Source organism: Oncorhynchus mykiss, chromosome 8 (assembly GCF_057628025.1).
Source record: "Oncorhynchus mykiss isolate SJ-2025 chromosome 8, ASM5762802v1, whole genome shotgun sequence".
Lineage (NCBI taxonomy): Eukaryota > Metazoa > Chordata > Actinopteri > Salmoniformes > Salmonidae > Oncorhynchus > Oncorhynchus mykiss.
Window position 1 is genome coordinate 19,786,542 of NC_143029.1, and position 22,452 is coordinate 19,808,993.

The 22,452-nt window shown below is 41.7% G+C and overlaps 1 protein-coding gene across 50 annotated transcripts in view; it reads right to left on the bottom strand.

The window, feature by feature from the left end:
- Positions 1–22,452, bottom strand: part of LOC110529548 (receptor-type tyrosine-protein phosphatase kappa) — a 159,486-nt gene that overhangs the window by 55,885 nt on the left and 81,149 nt on the right. For all 50 annotated transcript variants that reach the window (XM_090242767.1, XM_090242762.1, XM_090242755.1 and 47 more), the window contains one exon: positions 15,627–15,920. In XM_090242767.1, the coding sequence (XP_090098893.1) occupies positions 15,627–15,920 (294 nt within the window). The remainder of the gene's footprint in view (positions 1–15,626; positions 15,921–22,452) is intronic.

A 22,452-nucleotide genomic window follows, 5' to 3' on the forward strand; every position in this document is an offset into this window, starting at 1 on the left:
CTGAAACATGCATCTAGGCTATACATAACTTTCACGGTCTGAGACTACAGTACTTCAGTGTGTTTGTGCGTGCCTGCGTGTGTGCTTATGTACTCAAAATAAATGTTTGGAGGGGGTATTCTGTGCTGCTGTGAAGACATGGCCACCTCATGCGTTTTGATTACACACACAACCCTTTTTGCTTGCATCAGGCATACGACCTGACAAACCACACTACTACGGAGTGGATGTGAAATGTTTGTACATATTAAGTCACGGTGCCCAGCCATTCACAACACAGCAGTCACTAGACTCGCTACTTCCAAGTCACTGACAATTAATCTAATGGCTTCTGAGGAGGTTTATAGCCCCGGGACAAGCAGAAAGCTGCTCCACTGTCACTACCCCTACACATTCCTCCATGAACTTCCACCCATTATGGAGAGTAGGTCCCTCTTTGACCGTGGCTGATAATGGGTGTAGTAGTTTAACAACAGCAGGTACAGTAAGACTGTTAGCGGTGAAATATGAGGTCTATTCCCATACGCGGCAATGCCATTTACACAGGAGGCTGAGTGATCCATACATCCCTAAATAAACAGCATCACCACAAATCACTGGGAGAAAGGAACCAGATAAATCCTTAAAACAAGCCCAGTCACAGATTACCCAATGTTGGCAAGAGCAAAATGTTAGGTAGGGCAGCGTATTCCATCTCTGTCATCTTTTATTCATCTCAAAATGTGATGGATGACTACGGGGGCTAAGTGAGTACTAATGTATTACGTGGAGGGATAACTACAGTCTATGTAGAGTCAATCTGATTAATGGAATTACCTACTGTACAGTGCATCTCACCTCAGATAACCAAGTCCCAAGAAAGTACAGGTAACTGCCCAAAAAAAGAAAACACGAGTAAATGAGGCATACAAAATACAATATATTGAAAGCAGGTGCTTCCACACAGGTGTGGTTCCTAAGTTAATTAAGCAATTAACATCCCATCATGCTTAGGGTCATGTATAAAAATGCTGGGCAGACCATTATTTTGGCAACCATGGCTAGAAGAAGAGATCCCCCCTTTGAAAGAGGGGTCTCAAAGGAGTCTAGGGTGTGTGTGTGTGTGTGTGTGTGTGTGTGTGTGTGTGTGTGTGTGTGTGTGTGTGTGTGTGTGTGTGTGTGTGTGTATTACCAGTTCTCAACCCAATTGAACACGGGATATTCTGGAGCGGCGTCTGAGACAGTGTTTTCCACCACCATCAACAAAACACCAAATTCTGGAATTCCTCATGGAATGGTGTCGCATCCCTCCAATAGAGTTCCAGACACTTATAGAATCCATGCAAAGAATATTGAAGCTGTTCTGGCAGCTCTTGGTGGCCCATTGCCTTATTAAGACACTTTACGTTGCTGTTTCCTTTATTTTGGCAGTTACCTATAGCTAGTACCTTATCTTACATAGCATATTGATGTGGTACGGTATTAACCACAGTAGAATGGTAGAGGAGTTGAGTATCATATACACTGGAATGGAAATTCTCTAACTACAAGTCTATATTCCTGTGATCTTTAATTGTACTGAAATTGCAGTAGTCTGAGGAAGACAGAATGAGAGCGGGAGAAAGAGCCAGAGGGAGGGTGGAGAAGAGAGAGAGAGAAAAAGAAAGAGGGAAGAGGTGGGAGGAGACTAAGAAATCGGCAGGTACTGACGCTCAAAAGCCACACATTCGTCCCCCTTTCCTGGTTTGAAATTCATATTGCAGAGCCTGTGAGGAAGCTGATAAGCAGTCTAAAGGAGTAGAGTAAACACACATCCTTAGATCTAGTACAGGTGGATATACTGTAGGTAAATATCATTAAAGACAAACAAATGCATCACAGTTCACAAACAGGCAGTCAAAACAATATGCAGAGTAATGGTTTTATGAGGAAGTTCTGGGTAGTAATGATTTAGCAACCTACATTCAATAACACATGTACTATTATTCTGGCAACTGGTGTATGAGGCACATACATGTTTCTGCACAATATCATAGAGGTATTGACATTCCTATTTATGATTTACATGGAAGGCCGCCCTCTGTTCATCACATCCGGAGTAAAGAGATAGATCATGTTTTTGTCTCAACATAGTGAGCAAACAATGTGTGGCTGGATCACAAAAATCTTCCTGAACGGAGCACAAAATAAGTCATTTACATTTAAATAACATTTCCGTCTCACATACAGATAATCTGAGCAACTTCATAATGTTTGTTGAAAGGATCTGTGGTCCCACTGACAAGTCTTGTTTATGCAGCAGAAGGCACCGGGCCTAACTGTTGAACAAAAATGAATCACTAATCACCTTTATCTACTCTACAACACCGCAACGCGTACCACTGTTCCCTAACAGTGGTACGCGTGGCGGTGTTGTGGAGTAGATAAAGACCTCGGCACGCTGCGCGGTGCACCACAGAGCCAGGGCCATCCCTGGCAATTCATTACTACCGCCTATTTAAAAGGCCTCAGCCTGGAAAGATGAGATAGTCAGGAAAGCTGCCGCAGGGCATTGGGACAATTGCTCAGATTTATACATTTGTGGACAGACACTTGGTGGAATGACTGTTGTTATTTCACAAGAATGAGTGATAACTCCCAGGCATGCTCCTATGGCAGGGAGAGAGAATACAGAGCTTCCCTGCAGTTTAACTATTCAAAAAGAGGCTTTCTGAGGATTACCACCTGTCATAATGGGAATCCAAAGAAGGGTCTGTATCACCAATAATACAATTTCATTTGCTTAGATATGAAAGTATGGATGTGGTGAAAGTAGATGGAATAAAATCATACCTTGTTTTTGTTGGAAAAAACAACAAAATTGACAAGAAATATTTGGTTTGAAATGTTGAGATGTTTTTCTCTGGGCACCTGACCAATAACAAACAGTCTATTGTCTCATCATGAGAACTGCTATTCACTAGCTCCTTCCATGTCAATTTTTTGGTACAGTGTATGAATGTGATTTATTTTAGCTGAGACAATAACATTGCATATTATGCTTTTAACAAAAGCACAAAATCATTCATTAGTGTCTGTTTCAGCACAAGGACAAACCAAATGTTCAATTAATTGTTTTCATTTACTTACGGCTCAGAATTGATTCCAGTTATCCAAGTGTGTCTAAATGTGTGTATGAGAGAGCATGTCTGTATGTGTGCACTCTACTCTTTAAATTAATGCTGGGAAATGAGGGGAAATCAGCATCCTCTCGGAGTGGGGAAGGTGCACTGTGGGTCATGTGTTGATCTTGGCCTGCAGCCAAGGAGGCCTCTTCTCTGGACAGAAAGCATTGCGAGGGCACTCACTTCAATCTAAAGAGGGCTGCAGGTAAGGCCTGTGTTGTAATAAATGTATTTAATGTAGCCCATGTCTCTGAGTAAATATAAACAATCACAGAGAGTTACGACAGTTCAAAAGGCCGAAGAAAATATAAAAATAGAGCCACATCTCCCACTGGGCTTCCAGCCTTTTAAAAAATAATTATTTTATTTCACCTTCATTTAACCAGGTAGGCTAGTTGAGAACAAGTTCTCATTTACAATTGCGACCTGGCCAAGATAAAGCAAAGCAGTGCAACACAAACAACAACGCAGAGTTACACATGGAATAAACAAACATAGTCAATAATAAAATAGAGAAAGTCTATATACAGTGTGTGCAAATGAGGTAGGATAAGTGGCGTGAGGTAATAAATAGGCCATAGTGGCGAAATTATTACAGTATGGCAAAAGCCTGTCCCTTGTGGCTCAGTTAATTCCCACGGTGTACCAGCACAAAAAAATATATAAAAATGTATGCACTCACTACTCGTCTGCTAAATCAGGATTTCCAAAACTCGGTCCTGGGGCAGCCCCTGGGTGCACATTTTATAAGTTTGTCCTTCAATGGCGTCTCAAATGCTGCTGACCAGCTCTCAAAGACAGAGCAAAGCGTCTCCCGATTCCCTTGTGTTTTCACTTTACTGAGAGTTCTCCAATTAATGACGCACTGCACCCCCTAAAGCCTAGCCCACATTCTGGCCAAATAGATGTGCTGCTGCTACTGGTGTTTAGGAGGACACTTTCCTCTGGCTCCTTACACTCATTAGATCAATTTAAGACCCATCGACATCACAGTGTCACACACTTCTGCTGTGTGACTCTAAAACAGGGATGGGCAACTCCAGTGCTCAGGGGCCTGATTGGTGTTACACTTTTTCCACAGCCCCAGCTAACACACCTGTCATACACAAATCTGATTTCTGGCCATGCAACTTGTGTCTGAACGGTCAAATCAAATGTATTTGCCCTCAAGTGGTTTTTAGACTCTTATTTGGCATAACTTGTTGCTTGCTAGCTGCTCTCTTGACCGTTTGACAAAAACATGTGGTATTTAACTAGTTTGTTAATTGTTTACAAACAAATTAGTAAATGTGCTCAAAAGCTAAACAGCTACCTAGCTAGCTAGTTGATTGCTGAGGCTAGACAAAAAGGCCTCATATTGAAAGTTGGATAATCGTATCCTTTGAGGCTTTAAAAGTGTTCTTATGCTATTATTTTGAACATTCAAAGCAACTGGGGCACATCCATGGCAGACATTGTTGTCACCATAGTTTGCTACTTAACTTCTGAGTGATAGGAAGCATGAGCACCACCACCAATCAGCCTAAACCACTGTGAACACACCCGTCATTACTATGACAACTAGCGTAGCCATGTTAGCAAATGACTGCTGTCTGAACAAACACAAATTTGAGTTGGTCACTTGTAACAAAACTGTATTGAGCATTACAGTCTGCAGTGTGATAAAGGCTTAAAAATGGTCCAGACGACTGGTTTTTCTGTTATATGTAATAATTCATTGCACCCACCTGGTGGTCCAGGTCTGAATTAGTCCCCAGTGGAATGGACTTCGAGGTCTAGCTTCTTAGGACTGGAATCCCGTTAACGGGATCGATATGACAACAGCCAGTGGAAGTGCAGGGCGCCAAATTCAAAACAACAGAAATCTCATAATTAAAATTTCTCAAACATATGGTATCTTATACCGTTTTAAAAGATAATCTTGTTGTTCATCCCAGCACAGTGTCCGATTTTAAATAGGCTTTACAGCGAAAGCACCACAAACGATTATGTTAGGTCACCACCAAGCCACAGAAAAACACAGCCATTTTTCCAGCCAAAGATAGGAGTCACAAAAAGAGATAAAATTAATCACTAACCTTTGAAGATCATCATCAGATGACACTCATAGGACTTCATGTTACACAATACATGTACGTTTTGTTTGATGAAGTTAATATTTATATGAAAAAATCTGATTTTACATTGCCGCGTTACGTTCACTAGTTCCAAAAATATCCAGTGATTTTGCATAGCCACATCAATTTTACAGAAATACTCATCATAAATGTTGATGAAAATACAAGTGTTACACATGGAATTATAGATATACCTCTCCTTAATGCAACCGCTGTGTCAGATTTCAAAAAAGCTTTACGGAAAAAGCAAACCATGCAATAATCTGAGAATGGTGCTCAGAAAAAGAAAACAATTATCTGCCATGCTGGAGTCAACAGAAATCAGAAATAACATTAGAAATATTCCCTTACCTTTGATGATCTTCATCAGAATGCACTCCCAGGAATCCTAGTTCCACAATAAATGTTTGATTTGTTCGATAATGTCCATTATTTATGTCCAAGTAGCTACTTTTGTTACGGAGGTCCAGCTGAACGTCGGACGAAAAGTTCAAAAAGTTATATTACAGGTCATAGAAACATTTCAAACTAAGTATATAATCAATCTTTAGGATGTTTTTATCATAAATCTTCAATAACGTTCCAACCGGAGAATTCCATTGTCTGTAGAAAAGCCATAGAACGCAGGTCGCTCTCATGTGAAATGCGCGTGACCAGGACCTGGCTCTCTGCCAGACCACGGACTCAAAGAGCTCTCATCCGGCCCCACATCACAGTAGAAGCCTCATTCAAGTTTCTAAAGACGGTTGACATCTAGTGGAAGCCCTAAGAAGTGCAACTTGAACCATATCCCACTGTGTATTCGATAGGTCTGAGTTCAAAAACTACAAACCTCAGATTTTCCACTTCCTGTTTGGATTTTTTTCTCAGGTTTTTGCCTGCGCTATGAGTTCTGTTATACTCACAGACATCATTCAAACAGTTTTAGAACCTTCAGAGTGTTTTCTATCCAAATGTACTAATCATATGCATATATTAGCAACTGGGACTGAGGATCTGGCTTTACTCTGGGCACCTTATTCATCCAAGCCACTCAATACTGCCCATGTAAGTTAGAAGTTAACATACACCTTAGCAAATACATTTAAACTCTGTTTTTCAAAATTCCTGACATTTAACCCTAGTAAAAATGCCCTGTTTTAGGTCAGTTAGGATTACCACTTTATTTTAAGAATGTGAAATGTCCGAATAATTGAGACAATTATTTAGTACAGCTTTAATGTCAGCTTTTATTTTATTTCTTTCATCACATTCCCAGTGGGTCAGACGTTTACATACACTCAGTATTGGGTAGCATTGCCTTTAAATTGTTTAACTTGGGTCAAACGTTTTGGGTAGCCATCCACAAGCATCCACAAGCGTGAATTTTGGCCCATTCCTCCTGACAGAGCTGGTGTAACTAAGTCAGGTTTGTAGGCCTCCTTACTCGCACACGCTTTTTCAGTTATGCCCACAAATATTCTATAGGATTGAGGTCAGGGCTTTGTGATGGCCACTCCAATATCTTGACTAAGCCATTTTGCCACAACTTTGGAAGAATGCTTGGGGTCATTGTCCATTTGGAAGACCCATTTGCAGCCAAGCTTTAACTTCCTGACTGATGTTTTGAGATGTTGCTTCAATATATCCACATCATTTTCCTACCTCATGATGCCATCTATTTTGTGAAGTGCACCAGTCCCTTATGCAGCAAAGCACCCCCACAACATGATGCCACCACCCCCGTGCTTCACGGTTGGGATGGTGTCCTTCAGCTTGCAAGCCTCCCCCTTTTTCCTCCAAACATAACGATGGTCATTATGGCCAAACAGTTCTGTTTTTGTTTCATCAGACCAGAGGACATTTCTCCAAAAAGTACGATCTTGTGCAGTTGCAAACCATAGTCTGGCATCCTTGCTCCCAAGGATGAACCAGACTTGTGGAGTTCTGCAATTTTTTCTGAGGTCTTGGCTGATTTCTTTTTGATTTTCCTATGATGTTAAGCAAAGAGGGACTGAGTTTGAAGGTAGGCCTTGAAATACATCCACAGGTACAACTCCAATTGACTCAAACTATGTCAATTAGCCAATCAGAAGCTTCTAAAGCCATGAAATCATTTTATGGAATTGTCCAAGCTGTTTAAAGGCACAGTCAACTTAGTGTATGTAAACTTCTGACCCACTAGAATTGTGATACAGTGAATTATAAGTGACATAATCTGTCTGTAAACAATTGTTGGAAAAATTACTTGTGTCATGCACAAAGTAGATGTCCTAACCGACTTGCCAAAACTATAGTTTGTTAACAAGAAATTTGTGGAGTGGTTGAAAAATGAATTTTAAATGACTCCAACCTAAGTGTATATAAACTTCCGACTTCAACTGTAGATCCATGTAGTAGCAGCACAATACAGTATCCTCAATGGAAAGACATTGATTTGAGTCATGCATTAGCATACAGAGTAGAATACGCTATCTGTAATGGATGGCAAAGAGAGCAAGTGATACCAGAGAGGTTGAGTAAGGAAGTGAAGAAAAGATGAAGATAAATATATGGATAAAAACTCAAATGAATTTGCTTGGGGTTCTCCATAGACAGGGCACCCCATTCAATTACTGGGCTGTAAATAACACATGACCTACAGATCTGACCAATCTCACAGACTTTCTCTCAAACTATCAGGGGCAATTATAGAAGCAAAAATACACAAAATAAATAAACTAGATTTTTAATCATACAGAACATTGCCACTAAGGTGGTCAAGTCAAATAATGTTTTTTAATGCCCCATTGGGGGGAATTTCTTGAGCCGGCAGATATAGCGTCAAGACGCATTAAATCCATCTTAATTGATATGAATTGTTCCCCCTCTCTTTCCAGTGCCCGGTGTGGAATGAGACAGGACAAATGGCTTTGCTTTGTAAATATCCTCCTTTATCATGATGAAATAAAAGCTGACCTCCTTCCTATTTTAGAGTAAGCATTCCTGTGTTTGCATCATTAAATGCTGAGAAGCACTGCACAGCTACACAATTAATAACAATCAACATACAGTCAAAATGGTTTGTAAGTCAGCGGGAAAAAACACAACAAATACAAAAACATCCCCTCAAGTCACAAAGCAGGATTATTCGGAGGTGCTTGTGATTAAAAATGGAGTAAACAAGCAAATGAGAGGATTTATAGATAGAAGATCCCACATCATTTTCCCAGAGCTCCAGCAGTGTTGCATTACTGAGAACACTGGCCAGGGGACTTGGAAAAGTTAAGGAAGAGAGAAAGAGAGGTGCTTCCTACTCAAAAGAGGTGATTACACAGTTGCCTTCGAGGAGAAACACTATATCCACCTCCTCTGCTGACAGTGAGTCTTATTGACAAAAGGATGGACTTGTTTTTATGCCAGGTCTGAGCTATGTATGGTATGAAATATTAGATGTAACACGAGAGGAACAACACAGAGAGGAAACTCTATTTACCACCCATGCCAAACAGTGTGCATTTAAATAATACATCAGAGTCCATGCTTCAGTAGTCCTGCGTGGATTGTCAAAGTGTCTGAACAACATTCCTTATGATTCATCATCTTCTACCCCCTCAGCCTCCTATTTCTTTGACTCCCATGTTGGGGGTGGAAAGAGTAATGCCATGCCTATCACAGGAGACTCTCTGGAAACGCCTGAGGTAATTAAAGTCATCTACCAACTTCCTGTCCCTTGCCATTCACTGGTTGACAGTCATTTATCAAACTAATTTGACAGTTGGAATGCATTTCCTCTCCCCTTTGAATCTCTCAAACCCCAAAATATCATATTCCAGTAGGGAGTCACACCAACACATGCACAACTCTAACACACACTCTAGAGTATGATCCCAAATGTGACTGCTACCACCAGGACAACGACCAGCTATGATTAATATTACTGAAGTACAACGACTAATGTTTTGATCATTCCACACACAGTGGGTCTCACTGTTTCACTCTCACATTCTGATACTGTATCATCATGTGCATTTACTACACAAATATCCCAATCTCAGATTCCAGTGCCTTTTAGAATGTCTGGGTATTTTGGCAGGATGATCGTGTGAAACCTTCCCCTGTTCCACGGACGACCCCACAACCAGTGGTGTCAGTCTCACTACAGGCAAATTCATGGGCAACAGATAAGCTAACGTTATAGGGATTAATCCTTATAGAAGCACTAGTACCTCTGAGGTAGATAAGTAGTAACATAAACAGGTGTGTGTGTGTGTGTGTGTGTGTGTGTGTGTGTGGTTATTTTCAAAGGTGTCAAGTGGAGAGTACAGACTGAGTAACTAGATCAATAGTATTAATCCCAGTGTACTCCAGGATGTTAATAACATCAATGGGAGCCATAATCACACCGTTTTCCAGGAACAATCATTCACACGGCAAAACAAACTAAACTCTATTGCTTTAAGGGTTTTTGAAATGAATGCAGAACTCAAATAATCATTGGCAGATAAAATTAGATCCCTTAATAGTATTTCTGGCTGCAGGGCCCCAACAAAATCAATATCTAAGACTGAGCATTGATAATATGTGAAAAGTCAATGTTCATATGGGGGTGGAGGCTTTTGTGTTGGTACCTGAGAGGAAATAGCCCTCACTGCATCACTAAACACAGCCGTTGTGGTGAAAATGTTTGTCGTGAGACTCCTAATTGCTTTCAGCAAATAGATGCTGACAATTAGCGAAAGCATACACCAAATCAAACACCTTGGCAACACATTAGCGAAAAGTGGAAAATTCCTGAATGAATGCGTTCATTTCAGATACATAGGGCAGGTTGAACTGTTGACCTTGGCTCTACTTAGGATGTTATTGGCTCTACTGTTCATCTGAAGGGCTGCCGATGACTTAATTGAAATTGCCTCAATAAAAGGCCTGCCACTGCAAACGTCAGCTCAGAGAGGTCATTTTGTACACCTTTTTTTCTGTGTAATCAGCAATATGATGGTCAGCCACTCGTGGTCCTCTATTACCTTTACTAATTGGATTGGTGTCTTGCCATGGACGTGACGTCCCGACTATCACACTGACTGAGGTCCTTGGAGAAAACACTGGAGGAGTGGTGCTGAAACACCTCCCTGATACACAGGCTTCTGTTCTGACTATCAGGCAAAGGGAGCCTGACACTATAGCAGTTACTGGACTGTGGATACCTCAGCCTCAGCTCAGCCCAGACCCGGCATCCGTCCCAAATTACACCGTATTCCCTATTTAGTGCACTACTTTTGTCCTGAGCCCATAGGGGATCCCATAGGGCTCTGGTCAAAAGTAGTGCACTAAATAGGGAATAGGGTGCTATTTGAGATGGATCCATGGCTACTCTTGCTCCATCCCAAAGCGCTTTAACGTGGTATTACTGAAGCCCAGGACTCGTCTATCTGGAGGGGCGAGGCTAATGTAAATGGCTGAGGACCAAGCAGCGCGCTAGCTGGTGGTGCTGCAGAGTTAATTGCTTTTTAAACTGGCTTCAAGAGATTATACTAGCCTGTGATGCTCTGAAAGCACAACTTGTTCAGACATGTAGAACCCTTAACTTAGCCTACAAATTCCACGCCTTTGCAGAAATCAAATTAACATAATGCAAAAATCCCAATCAAAATCCGTATGTTTAAGCTAGAGATGAGCTGCGTCTCAATCCACCGAAACCGTCCATATCGCCCTTCCACATCTGCGGTAAAAGGTGGCAGAGCTAGAGTGGTGTTTGTTAGACCATTAGACACCCTGAAAATCGGTCTTCTCACAAAAACGTCTGTAGCATCTGAACAAGACAGCTTTCTCTGTTTTTCAAGGATCTGTTGTTCCATGTAGTGACTATGTTATTCAATGCATTTCTATTGGCTAATAGCAGTAATGCCAAATTCAATGTTTCATCCAATATATTGTTTTAAATATTTTTTTTAAATAGCTAAATGATCCTTGGTATGACCATCTTAAAATAATTCCATATGTTAGCTTAGACCCGGGTTAGACAGGATTTAGACTCTAGAGGGTTAAAACCAAATCAGGTTGGTTACAGATGGCAATCGGTGTTCTTGGAGAGGCGGAGGTGCTAGTACAAATGCATGGCATGAGTACAGGCAAATCAAAGCCGTATGGTGCATTGGCGTACTAAGAGCATTCATTTCCCCTGCCTGCCTGTCATGCAGGAAACTGTTCTAGCGCAAGTGTCAGCTTAAAAACTCTAACACTTCCTTTATACTCAATACAGTGTTTTCGGTTTGAATTTAAAAAGGTGACAACATTTTAACACTCTCCGGTGAAACCACCACAGGGTATTTGGAACAGAGTGGTCTGTTAATTTTATTATACACAATCTAATTTCCAGCTGAGGAGTTTTTTGAGCAGGCAGCGGTATGGAAACCACATTAGGTCCTTGGAGCATAGAGTGAGGTGGACTGCTGAAACTGTCTTTTCAATAAGAAACTGGTCCAAATGAAGCCTCTGCTCAGTCTGCCAACCCTGGAACACATATTGAGTAACCTAACATTCATAGCTCAACATGAGCTTATGATGAGTTATATCTTATATTTCAAATGTCCAGTTGAATGTATCCTTTAAAGTCCCAATTCAGCTATTTTTATAGCAATACAAAATTACTTCTGGGTAACAATTAAGTACCTTACTGTAATAGTTCTCCATTAAAATTGTCAAAATGAAACAAATAGCTTTTTAGCAAAAAACGATTGAGCAAGAATTTTGCTAGGATTGTCTGGGAGTGGTCTTTAAAGTAGGTAGGGGAAAACAAAAAAAATGAAGTTATTGGCAGAGAGGTTTGGAATTATCTTTGTTATTGTTCTATTAACTTATTTACCGTCTGGTGATGTCACCAGGCAAGCTGAACCTCCAATTTTCTCTTCTTGGCAGTGCTTATGTCAGGAAAACGGAGGGCTTGCGGGTTAGTCTATGTGGTCTGTGGCAGTCAGGGGGAATTAAGTACAGGTGGGAACCATGGTGGTGCATGACGTCTGCTTAATTTACTGGGACCCATAACAACATGGTATGAAGGCCACCCCCATAAAAATCAACCAGACACTAACAGAACCACCCATTTTAACACTGCTACAATAGTATTAGACAAAATGGTGGGGAAAGAGAAACATCAGGAACGTGAAGTCCATACAGCAATAAATGGTGGCAGGAACATGCACCAGCACTTATTAGCTTTAATTTCACAGCCTTGGAATTGTTTCTTTGTTAACAGTGAAGCATGGACAAATGATCAATACGTTATTTTGCTGAAACGGCCTGATATTTTTAAGAAATAAACAACATGGGGAGCATGTTGAAAAATATTAATACAAATACAAACTCTCTGGGGAGAGGCGCCTTGAGCATTTTCATAATGCGTTCGCTCACCCTGCAAATCAGGAAACGTGAGATTGACTGCGGGCCACCCCACCTCTCTGCTACCCAGGAGCCCATGTCATGTTCATTGTCCTTTTTTCCCTTATCATAATAGTATGAGTGAAAATAAACTGAAGTTCACAGAAAAAGGTTAAACAATGCGACAGGAAGTTTATTTTATTTGTGTAGGAGGCGAAGACATACATAATACATCGCAGGGCATCATTTGCCATTCTTGGCCTGCACTTGCTCACTGCACCCATTCCGGGATGGGGAGGATGCTTAATATTTATGCTTCAGATAGAAAACAGGATGTCCTGCTTCCCCTGTCCCCTGTCACGTAAGAAACACACTATTTGATTGTCACCCGTGATGTTACTTTTGTACAACATCCCTAATGACGCCTTCCAATCATTCAACTTGATTCCAGGTACAAGCTGGAAAGTACTAGCTGAAATTGTGCCTTACTATGACATTAAAATCGTATTTAAATTCAACTATTAATCTCAAAAGGAATCTTAGGGGAAAAGTAGTCTAATTTAAAAGCCTCAATGGCATACAAACAGAACATTATAAAAATCCCTGAGCGATATATCCTGTATGTATATATTAGACTAATATTTGAATGTAAGCCCAGTAATCAAAATCTGTTCTACTGTGACCACACAGACGCTTGGTGCCTACATCTCTCAAATGTGCTATCTAGTCACCAAGGGTGCCTTTTGCTGTGGATATTAGGGTCTATATTAAACTAATGTTTCAAACTAATCCTACCTTTTTTGATAGGTGGGAGAGTGCAGAGAGATTTCAGGAAAACTATGGGGAAATGGAAGATACTGATAAAAAAGTTTATTGTATTACCATAAACATACAGTATAATACAATCCTGCCAATTCCATGGGCAGAGCATAATTCACTTGGTCAAGGAGAAGATTATGATTGTCTATGATGGATGAAGGCAGAGACATAGGCAGAGACATAGAGTGCATTCGCAAAGTATTCAGACCCCTGGACTTTTTTCACACATTGTTACATTACAGCCTTATTCTAAACTTGATTAAATAATTTCTCTCATCAATCTACACACACAAAAAAACAAAAAACAGAAATACCTTAGTTACATAAGTATTCAGACCCTTTGTTATGAGAGTGGCCAGACGGAAGCCACTCCCCAGTAAAAGGCACATGACAGCCTGCTTGGAGTTTGCCAAAATGCAGCTAAAGGACTCAGACCATGAGAAACAAGATTCTCTGGAAAATGTAACTCTTTGGCCTGAGTGCCAGGCGTCACATCTGGAGGAAACCTGGCACCATCCCTAAGGTGAAGCATGGTGGTGGCAGCATCATGTTGTGGGAATGTTTTTCAGCGGCATGGACTGGGGAGACTAGTCAGGATCAAGGGAAAGATGAACGGAGCAAAGTACAGAGAGATATTTGATGAACCTGCTCCAGTGTACTCAGGATCTCAGACTGGGGAAAAGGTTCACCTTCCAACAGGACAACGACCCTAAGCACACATCCAAGACAACACAGGAGTGGCTTCATGAAAAATCACTGTGTAGCAACAATCTCCTGAGAAGAATGGGAGAAACTCCCCAAACACAGGTGTGCCAAGCTTGTAGCGTCATACCGAAGAACACTCAAGGCTGTAATTGCTGCCAAAGATGCTTCAACAAAGTAAAAGGTCTGAAAACGTATTTTAAAAATGTCTAAAAACCTGTTTTTGCTTTGGAATTCAAATCAAATTTTATTTGTCACATGCGCAGAATACAATAGGTGTAGTAGACCTTACCATCAAATGTTTACTTACAAGCCCTTAACCCACAATGCAGTTCAAGAAATAGAGTTAAGAAAGGATTTACTAAATAAACGAAAAGTTTAAAAAAATGTAAGTAACACAAGAAAATTACATAACAATAACGAGGCTATATACAGGGGGTACCGGTACCGAGTCAATGTGTGGGGGGGTACAGGTTAGTATAGGTAATTTGTAAAGTGACTATGCAAAGATAATAAAAAGCGAGTAGCAGCAGTGTAAAAACAAAGGGGGAGACGGGGTCAAGTAAATAGCCCAGGTGGCCATTTGATTAATACTTCAGCAGTCTTATGGCTTGGGGGTAGAAGCTGAGCATTTTGGTCCTAGACTTGGCGCTCCGGTACTGCTTGCTATGCCGTGGATTATGGGGCATTGTGTTTAGATTGATGAGGGGCTGTTAAGGTAACAAAATGTGGAAAAAGTCAAGGGGTCTGAATACTTTCCAAATGCACTGTACAGTAGACATCTCCTTGTAAGCAGCCTACAGGACTGTACCTGAACTATATCCCCTGAAAATCTCCCTCTACACCCTGACAGTAGCCAAGAAGAGTAAACGCAAAACTGCAGTCTGCCCTCTGAATGTCAATCTGGGAATACAGCTGGTCTATTCACTCCTGAGCACCAGGCAGGGGAATAGATGGATAGTGTCTCAGGCTGATGGACAGGCAATGCCCAGAGTAATGAAACACTGCATACATTCTGCATCCTTCTTAATAACCACTTTCCATCTTCAGATTCCTTCTTCGAACACAACCACTCCACTACGTGCTCCCCCATATAACTTCTTTATCTAGTCCTGGCCTTGTTGGTATGCTGCTTAATACAGATGCCATGGCAACCCAAGCGTGTGGGTATCACATCGCCCTGGCAGAAATGATTGAGAATACCTTTTGCAGGTTTGTCATCATGGACCCCAGGGTAAATACTGGAAAGGATTGTTCTGAAAAGCATGTTAGTTTATTTCCTTAGATCTGAGAGGCACTCTTAGTGAGTGACAGCCATGACACTACCTCCACCAGAAACCTTGTTTATTTTTCCTGGCTTTTCCAATTATGTTTTATAAGAAGGCCCCAGGCAATTATCTGTATGCAAATATCACAGAGCAGTGAGATGAAGAGAGGTAACACGGAGAGGAAAAAGACAGAATGAAAAACAATTGGGGGAAAAAAAGGAAGAACCGAGATGGAGACTTACCGGCACACTTTGTCCTGGTGATGAGAGGTGGTCCAGGCTGGCCGGTGCCCCCCTCCCCTGGTCTGGTGAGCAGCACACGGATCTCATACTCTGTGTCTGGGTCCAGGTGCCACAGCTTGTAGTTAGGGGAGTTGACAGCATGGGTCTCTATCCAGCTCCCTGATGTCATGCGATACTCCACCTCCTTCAGAATGATGGGGCCGTCCCCGAATATGGAGTTGGCATTGAGCTGGATCAGGAGGTAGGTAGGCCCCACGCCCAGCAGCTGAGGAGGTGCGATAGGCCGCGGGGGTTCTGGAGGACACAGGGGGGAATCAAAGCATATGGCTTAGAACAGCACACACCTAAAAGCGTTTCAATTTCTAACTTTATATATTTTTGGCAAAAGATTTCCACATCTGTGTTTTATTGCAAATTATTTTTTCAAAAATGTTTTAGTTTTTCAAAAATAATTTTGGACTCTTTCTTCCAAATTGATAATCAACCTAATAAGATTTGTGTCATTGTCAGACCCCCAATGAACTAATCAGCATCAGCAACATGTTTAAGTTAGAATTCTCTTATTTTTCATCCCTGAGCTAGACCAAGGGCGCCAAACTATCAAACACTCTCAGAATAACCAGATGGTTCCCCTTCCAGTCAGTCTGGATAGGTCTGGAGTCTGGCCCAGAGCATCCTGGACTAAACTGCAAAAAGTGAACTCTAAGCAAGTGTCAGGATGTTGGCCTGGGGGTAGGTTTATGACAGTCATAAATACCTCTTCCCCCCTTTTTCCTCTCTCTACCCTTCTGATGTTACATTTGCAAAACCCTTGGTTAACATAGAGATTCTGGGAACATCAGAAGGTGGGGGAAAATGAACTATATTCTGGTAATGCGACCAATTGAACATATGCAGTGGTACTTAATGAATATGATGTCAGTTCGGTTGTCATCTGAGACATTCTCATCAATGATAAGATGACATAAACTCTACAGTGGAAAGTCTACACATCAGAGTTATCGGATTCACATGGAATTGTTGTTCCATTTAAATGTTTGAATATGAAATTATTCGTGATGGGATGAAATGTGATTTTAGCTTCTAAAATGTGAGATTTGGGTTTTCAATCAGTGGCCCGCCCCTGTGAAGGGACATGGGCTATAAAACTTTTCAAACATGCCCTCCTCTCCCTTCCTATATAAAGCCTTGACAACAATGTAACCTCCTGTTCCGAGGATGTGGGGACGACGGTCCGATGTCAGAATGGTTCAGATAATAACTACAGAACTAAGCCAACATCAGCGTGAGCTTTGGTTGCGAATGGTATGAACGTTGAACTTTTATTCACTTCAGAAGTGATACCTCCTAGCCGTTGAGTTAGCAACAGCCGCTGCAAACGAGGGTTAGGAAGGAACAGACAGAGTACGACGTTACTACAACGTATCCAACAACCAGAGACATTCTTCAAAGGACAAAGGACTAGGTTGGACAACACGGCCTTCCATCCACCACCAACCTACCTACTGAGCACAGCTCAGAGTAAATATTTATTGCATTTTCCTTTTCCAAATGGGCGGTAATTTAGAATGCATAAGATACTGTATTTACGATAGCACAGCTTGCCCTTTGTTCCTCAGTCTTCCCGCTCTTTCACTCAAACCCAGACCCTTTTCTTTTGTGTAACAAGCTGTCATATCTGTTCCGCCCACTAGGGATGTTTTCCTTTATGACGTAATTTGTAATCAAGTTATGATTTAATTATGTGTATGTGTAATTGTGTGTTATTTGTTAGATATTTAGTAAATAAATAATTCAACTCAATTTTGTATTGCTGATTCAACTTGTTGGCCAGTGTTCGTGCAGATAACTAAGAATTTACAACTTCCAGATGAGACTGAATTAAGATGACTATTAATATTGACTGCTATTGATGTAAAATATTACTAGGTCTTTAAGAGTTTATTCGGAAGATAACAGCTCTATCTATAAATATTTTTTTTGTGGTGCCCGACTCTCTAGTTAATTACATTTACATGATTAGCTCAATCAGGTAATATTAATTACGGAAAAATTATTTTATAGAATAGCATGTCATATCACTTAATCCGGCAAAGCCAAAGACACGACACAAGCCTAAATATCTTATATTGAGTAATAATTCACTTAAAATTAGTGAGGGCGTTTTCGAAACCAAGCTAAATTATCTATAGTCATTGTTAGATAATTTTGCTTATTTTAACCTAAAATAGGCTTAATACAAGTCATTTATCTTATTTCAAGATATTTTACCTTAAGACGATTAAAGGTTAAAAAAAATACTTAGAAAAATATCTTGAAATACAATAAATCATTTGGGAAATAAGATACAGCGCAGGAACACCACATCATCATTTTACCAAATCACATTTACTACATTCACCATTCTCACTACAATGGAAGCCAATGAAACCCTCCCCTTAGAGAGTTAACTAACTAATGGAAGCATCCTATGTAATGTCTGAATAAATATACTGAGGGACATGAGCAGCCAATGTCATGTCATTCCATCACTTTAAGACCAATATAAGGCCTGTAAAGGGTCTGACGTCAGACGGAGTTGGTCTCTGGCTCTGCACGTCACACAGGCCTCTTTCTCTCTCCTCTCTCCCTGTCCAGATGGCTGTCGGCTGATTACTGTGTTGCAGCTAATTCAACAGCAGCGGCAATACTCAGAGATCACAGCAAGTCCAATCTGACAGTCACTGTACTGGTGCTGGCCCATCCTGCCCATATCATCTTTATGAACTCACGTTACCATCACAAAGTCTGGTATTCACACTTCTGCATATAGTACCTTTTATTAATGTCCACCTGTTCACCCTCCACTTAATCATATACTGCGGGTGGTACATGTATTATGGCACTGTTAGTCTGAGATGGAATCCAGTGCTTTGGTTCAGCCAATCTGAATCCAGTGCTTTGGTTCAGCCAATCGTGACCTGTGCTTTTGTCTATGGAACCTAACAATTATCTACAAAAAAGCCCTGTTCAGTTTTTAGCCCTGCAGGGCATACATAGAAATATTTGTTCATGAGACATATTTGTATTTTCTTCAATTAAGCCCAACAGAAGACCATAAATTAGAAAGTCATTGTTTTGCTTTTTTTGCATTACTAATACCCAGGTGGATGTAACACTATAAAAAGCTGGTAGTGTATGTTGGTGGTGATTATAGCGTCCCAGCAGAACACACAATACCTGAACCCAGGGACACTCCACTGTAGAGGGTTCCCTATAGTTTTTAAATGTGTTAGCTTCCTTGTTTTCTAATTCATCTCTCTCCATCTCAGTAGTTCATGAGACGCGTGCCGCAAAAATGATTTCCGAATTAGGCTAAGCTGGAAAATAAAATAAACCAATAACATAACAGCATTTGAGATGGACACAACTATGGTGGGCCTATTGCACTAGTGCCAGAAAGCACATACGAAAATGCATGTTAAATTCAGACCCCTTGACTTTTTCCACATTGTTACATTACAGCCTTATTCTAAAATGGATTGTATAAAAACATTTCCTCAGCAATCTACACACAATACCCCATAATGACAAATCGAAAAAACTAGTTTTGAACATTTTGCAAATGTATTAAAAATAAAAAACAGAAACACCATATGTAAATAAGTAGTCAGACCCTTTGCTATGAGACTCAAAGTTGAGCTCAGGTGCATCCTGATTCCATTTTCTGCAGCATTGAAGGTCCCCAAGAATACAATGGCCTCAATCATTCTTAAATGGAAGAAGTTTGGAACCACCAAGACTCTTCCTGGAGCTGGCCCCCAGGCCAAACTGAGCAATTGGGGGAGAAGGGCTTTGGTCAGGGGGGTGACCGAGTTCCTCTGTGGATATGGGAGAACCTTCCAGAAGGACAAACTTCTCTGCAGCACTCCACCAATCAGGTCTTTATGGTAGAGTGGCGAGACGGAAGCCACTCCTCAGTAAAATGCACATGCCTGGAGGAAACCTGGCACCGTCCCTACGGTGAAGCACGGTGGTGGCAGCATCATACTGTGGGGATGTTTTTTAGCAGCAGGGACTGAGAGACTAGTCAGGATCAAGGGAAAGATGAACAGAGCAAAGCACAGAGAGATCCTTGATGGAAACCTGCTCCAGAGCAATCAGGACCTCAGACTGGCACAAAGGTTCACCTTCCAACAGGACAATGACCCTAAGCACAGAGCCAAGACAACGCAGGAGTGGCTTCGGGACAAGTCTCTGAATGTCCTTGAGCGGCCTAGCCAGAGCCCAGACTTGAACCTGATAGAACATCTCTGGAGAGATCTGAAAATAGCTGTGCAGTAACTCTCCCCATCCAAATCAAATCAAATTTTATTTGTCACATACACATGGTTAGCAGATGTTAATGCAAGAGTAGCGAAATGCTTGTGCTTCTAGTTCCGACAATGCAGTAATAACTAACGAGTAATCTAACCTACCAATTTCACAACAACTACCTTATACACACAAGTGTAAAGGGATGAAGAAAATGTACATAAAGACATATGAATGAGTGATGGTACAGAACGGCATAGGCAAGATGCAGTAGATGGTATCGAGTGCAGTATATACATATGAGATGAGTAATGTAGGGTATGTAAACATATAAAAGTGGCATTGTTTAAAGTGGCTAGTGATACATATATTACATAAAGATGGCAAGATGCAGTAGGTGGTATCGAGTACAGTATATACATATGACATGAGTAATGTAGGGTATGTAAACATTATATTAAGTGGCATTGTTTAAAGTGGCTAGTGATACATTTTTTACATACATTTTTTCAATATTGAAGTGGCTGGAGTTGAGTCAGTATGTTGGCAGCAGCCTCTCAATGTTAGTGGTGGCTGTTTAACAGTCTGATGGCCTTGAGATAGAAGCTGTTTTTCAGTCTCTCGGTCCCAGCTTTGATGCACCTGTACAGACCTCGCCTTCTGGATGATAGCGGGGTGAACAGGCAGTGGCTTGGATGGTTGTTGTCCTTGATGATCTTTTGGCCTTCCCGTGACATCGGATGGTGTAGGTGTCCTGGAGGGCAGGTAGTTTGCCCCCGGTGATGCGTTGTGCAGACCTCACTACCCTCTGGAGAGCCTTACGGTTGTGGGCGGAGCAGTTGCCGTACCAGGCAGTGATACAGCCCGACAGGATGCTCTCGATTGTGCATCTGTAAAAGTTTGTGAGTGCTTTTGGTGACAAGCCTAAATTCTTCGGCCTCCCGAGGTTGAAGAGGCACTTCACCACTCTGTCTGTGTGGGTGGACCAATTCAGTTTGTACGTGATGTGTACGCCGAGGAACTTAAAACGTATTACCCTCTCCACTACACTCCCGTCGATGTGGATAGGGGGGTGCTCCCTCTGCTGTTTCCTGAAGTCCATTATCATCTCCTTTGTTTTGCTGACGTTGAGTGTGAGGTTATTTTCCTGACACCACACTCCGAGGGCCCTCACCTCCTCCCTGTAGGCCATCTCGTCGTTGTTGGTAATCAAGCCTACCACTGTAATGTCGTCTGCAAACTTGATGATTGAGTTGGAGGCGTGCATGGCCATGCAGTCGTGGGTGAACAGGGAGTACAGGAGAGGGCTCAGAACGCACCCTTGTGGGGCCCCAGTGTTGAGGATCAGCGGGGTGGAGATGTTGTTACCTACCCCCACCACCTGGGGGCGGCCCGTCACGAAGTCCAGTACCCAGTTTTACAGGGTGGGGTCGAGACCCAGGGCCTCGAGCTAGATGATGAGTTTGGAGGGTACTGTGTTGTTAAATGCTGAGCTGTAGTCGATGAACAGCATTCTCACATAGGTATTCCTCTTGTCCAGGTGGGTTAGGGCAGTGTGGTTGCGATTGCATTGTCTGTGGACCTATTGGGGCGGGAAGCAAATTGGAGTGGGTCTAGGGTGTCAGGTAGGGTGGAGATGATATGGTCCTTGACTAGTCTCTCAAAGCGCTTCATGATTACGGAAGTGAGTGGTACGGGGCGGTAGTCGTTTAGCTCAGTTACCTTAGCTTTCTTGGGAAGAGGAACAATGGTGGAAATCTTGAAGCATGTGGGAACAGTAGACTGGGATAAGGATTGATTGAATATGTCCATAAACACACCAGCCAGCTGGTCTGCACATGCTCTGAGGACGCGCACACCAGCCAGCTGGTCTGCACATGCTCTGAGGATGCGGCTGGGGATGCCGTCTGGGCCTTCAGCCTTGCGAGGGTTAACACGTTTAAATGTTTTACTCACGTCGGCTGCAGTGAAGGAGAGGCCGCAGGTTTTGGTAGCGGTCCGTGTCAGTGGCACTGTATTGTCCTCAAAGCGAGCAAAGAAGTTGTTTAGTCTGTCTGGGAGCAAGACATCCTGGTCTGCGACGGGGCTGGTTTTCTTTTTGTAATCCGTGATTGACTGTAGACCCTACCACATACCTCTTGTGTCTGAGCCGTTGAATTGCAACCTGACCGAGCTTGAGAGCATCTGCAGAGAAGAATGAGAGAAACTCCCGAAATGCAGGTGTGCCAAGCTTATAGCGTCATACCCAAGAAGACTCAATGCTGTAATCCCTGCCAAAGGTGCTTCAACAAAGTACTGAGTAAAGGGTCTGAATACTTATGAAAATTTGATATTTCATTTTATTTTTTATAAATTGGCAAACATTTCTGAAAACCTGTTTTTGCTTTGTCATTATGGGGTATTGTGTGTAGACCGATGAGGGAAAAAAAGATGTAATACATTTTAGAATAAGGCTGTAACGTAACAAAACGTGGAAAAAGTCAAGGGGTCTGAATACTTTTTAAGGGCACTGTATTTTTACTTTTCCCTTTAA